The sequence below is a fragment of the Antrostomus carolinensis genome, unplaced genomic scaffold (assembly GCF_000700745.2).
Source record: "Antrostomus carolinensis isolate BGI_N321 unplaced genomic scaffold, ASM70074v2 scaffold28809, whole genome shotgun sequence".
Lineage (NCBI taxonomy): Eukaryota > Metazoa > Chordata > Aves > Caprimulgiformes > Caprimulgidae > Antrostomus > Antrostomus carolinensis.
In genome coordinates, this window is record NW_010339704.1 from 16,481 (window position 1) to 19,925 (window position 3,445).

Below are 3,445 nucleotides of genomic sequence, written 5' to 3' on the forward strand. Positions count from 1 at the left end.
AATGAATGTACATATCCGTACAGCAATAGGTCTTTGGATATTGTGGATGTAAATTGTGCGTGACCTCAGCAACCGTTTGGTGCGTGTGCATCACACTTGCATGCCCAGGTGATCAGGAAAATGCCGGCAGCGGGGAGGTGGGAGGGCTGGGGGCGGCAAGGGAAGCTCCGAGGAGCAGGAGGGGGGAGCAGGAGGCCTCGGCTCCAGCATGGCCGCTGCAGAGGAGTGAGACTGAGCTGCCGTGCCGGGCTGTGCGAGGTCCAGGCAGCAGCTCTCCTGCCGCCCACCCCTTCACTTGAAGACGGATGGAAACGTCGGGCAGTCAGGAGACTTCATCTTCTTCATGAACTTCTTGAACTCTTTGTTCTTCTTGTCCCACTTGTAGATGGCCGTCAGCAGGTACTGGGTCTTCACCTGGCGGCCCATGATGAGGAAGTAGTGGCCAAGGTTGTCCAGCTGATGGCAGGGGCAGTCGGCTCCGTTCTTCAGGAACAGCACCAGCTTCTTCAGGTTCTTCTTCCGGATGGGCCCCAGCTTCAGCGCCTTCCTCTTCCGTGGGACGATCATCTTGTCCCCATTCTCCTTCTTCACTTCCTTTATGGTCATCTTCAGAGCTGAAAAACAAGGCAGAGGGAGGAGAAAAACAAAACGACTCCTGAGCAGCCTTGGCTGGCACAAAGCCTTTGCTAAGCGAGGCTGGGGGCGAGGGGGCACTGGTGCCCCAGGACGGCAGCAGCGCTCGGCCAGCGGCAGACGCCCAGTGACCCGCTCCCCTCGCTGTGGCATCGCCCCAGACACGGCTCAGCCAAAACCCTCGCGACTGAAGTGGAGCCATCCCCGTGCCCAGGAGAGCATCACAGTAAAATACTGACTCTCTATTTCCCTTCCCTCCAGCAAAGCACACCAGGCACTTTTCACGTGAGGGGGACACTTGTTCAGCCGATGATACGCTCTTTGCCAGCAAAACCTTTGCTGAGTAAGCAAGGTGATTGCCCTGCTCTAGATGCATGGAGCAATCTAAGGGGCCACTTAAAAGGTCAAACTGGCTTCTCAAGCATTTGTTTGCAGTCACTCCTGGCACTCAGGTGCCTGTGAAACAAGTTTCCAAGCACTGAACATTTCTACATTCAAGCAGCGAAGACCCTCGGCAAACAGCCGTGTCCACGGGACCTGCGAGCGGGTGGCAAAGCCACGCGGAGCAGCCACACGCCTGCACCTTCCCCGGGAGAAGGGGAGCTAATCCAATACAACATCCACGGAAAATATTTTCCTCTTTGGGTTCAGCATTTTCCCCAAGTTAATCACAACCCAAATACAAAAAAATACATAAAAAAATAAAAAAATCAATGTTCCTTTGCCACGACCATGAAGAGGGATTTAGTGTACATGGGAAAAATGATGAAAATGTGTTGTACATTAAAGTATCACTTCTGTGCCATTTGGCTCTGCCTCATTTTGGGGGAAAAGCACATATGGCCAAAAACTACTAACACATTTCATCATTTGGGAGTTTACTTCAGAGCTGCAGATAAACAGTGCTCAATTGATGAGCATTAATTGTCTGCCGTCCCTTCTCATTTGACTCTCAGAGCATGTGCAGCAGACGGCACACAGAAGGCTCTGGCTCTGCCAGGGAGATGGGTCCCCACAGCATCGTTCCTTGAAGTCTTGCGCTGCTGGAACTTGTAGCAATGAACACACATTGCTTTCTGGACGGCAGCTCTGCTCACTGTTCCAGACACGAATGGCAGCAGGACAGCGCGATGACAGTCCTGAGAAGGCAGCAGAGTCCCTGTATTACCCTCACGCTCCCAGCCACTGCACTGGCAACACCAGTAACGGTATTTCTCTGCCCGTGTGCCAAAAACGTCTGCTGTGTTTGCCAAGAGCCCTGTTGCGTTATACTGTTACTGTACAAGAAAGTAATCCAGGACTGGAAACCTAAGTGAAATTTTCATTCCATCTGTTTTCCAAATTCGGAATGTTTGAGGAGCTCAAGAGACACAAGCTTCAAGGAGCTGAAGACACTGAACCAGATCAATTTGCAACAAATCTGGAAAACAGAGCAAATAGTTTTCAGGCAGCTCTAAGCCCCATGACATTGACTGGGCAGCAGCAGCAGCAGCACCCCTCAATATGAACCTCAATTTCTTTATCCATTCTGACTTTGAACTCTGGCAGTAAGCACAGTGGTTGCCAGCGCAGGAGGAATGGTATAAATGGTATAATACTAGTAATAAAGAGACTTCTTCAAAATGTCTTGTTTGCAAATTGCTTTGCTGTGATCGCTGCAAGTTTAGATCCTTGTTGCTAGAGGAAGAAACCAATCTGGCAGCTGGTGGAGGTGCTGTTCTGCTCCAAGTATCATAGTCAATGGAAGACAAAGAGGGTCTGGTAACACGGTGCTGTGGGAGCTCACAGCTGCTCTCCCCCCTGCACAGCAGCACTGGTCTGTTTGCAAGCCAGCGATGCAGATTCAGGGAGCATGGGAGCTGCCCAGGCAAACCATAAATCCAAACGTGAACCAAGAACTCCAAACCTTGTTCTTGCAAAGCAGCGCTTTGGATCAGATAATGCCAAGGAGGACCAAGGAGGTGGCTGAGCAGGGGTGCTAATAATTTGTGTAGGACTTTGCTCTTCCCAGCAACGATGCCCTTCTTGTCATCAGCAGAAGGATTTTGCAGTGCTGCCCAGGTAAAATGCAGCCTGGCTCAAGGACTGACTCTGGCTGCCTTGCTGTGGGCTGAGCAGTCACAAAAAAAAGAAAAAACAAAGGGCATTATAACCACTGCTCAGTTTTCACCCTTCTGCCAGTGACCTGGCTGCTCAGTCCCCTCCTTGCTCCCCTACTCAGGCCACGTTCCTTAAGCTCAGACTCACTTTCCGGGTGAGACTCCCGGGAACGAAAGGCACATTTCACAGGCAGCGGGGCTGGACACGCAGCTCTGGCATTTTCCACGCACATCAGAAGTGCCGGAGGGCACGTTCGTTCCCAGCTGCACATCCAGCTCTGAGAGCACAACACCACGCAGCAGGAGGCAGCCCCTTGGCTTGCGGCTTTCCTAAAACATAAAGGATTTGGCAAGGGGGGAGAATCGTGCGACTTGCTGCTGCTGCGGCTCCCCTGGCATCCCCCCGGCCCCGGGAACACCTCCACCCAGCAGCGGGCAGGCAGCAGGGGAAAGGCTCAAGCGGGATGGATTGAGTCTTGGCTCCAGGATCCGACTGAGCTGCCAAAGCAAACATATTCCTCCCTGGGAGCCCTGACCTCTCTGCTCCCCTCGTGCTGCACCAAATCCATCTCAGCACTGAGCAAGAAAAGAGACAAAATTGCCTCCGAGACCCCAGGACGCGCTTGCTCGCATAGACTAAATCTTCAGTCGTCACTGCCAGGAGAGAGCTGACCCCAGGAAGAGACCCAGAGGATCATTCACAGCATGTGAGT

General features: G+C 52.5%; 1 protein-coding gene across 1 annotated transcript in view; it reads right to left on the reverse strand.

Moving 5' to 3' along the window:
* Positions 1-291: 291 nt before the first annotated feature.
* The window catches only part of SFRP1 (secreted frizzled related protein 1), a 15,698-nt gene continuing 12,544 nt past the window's right edge, over positions 292-3,445 (reverse strand). Inside the window, exon 3 of the mRNA XM_010175950.1 lies at positions 292-614. Coding sequence (XP_010174252.1) covers positions 292-614 — 323 coding nt within the window. The remainder of the gene's footprint in view (positions 615-3,445) is intronic.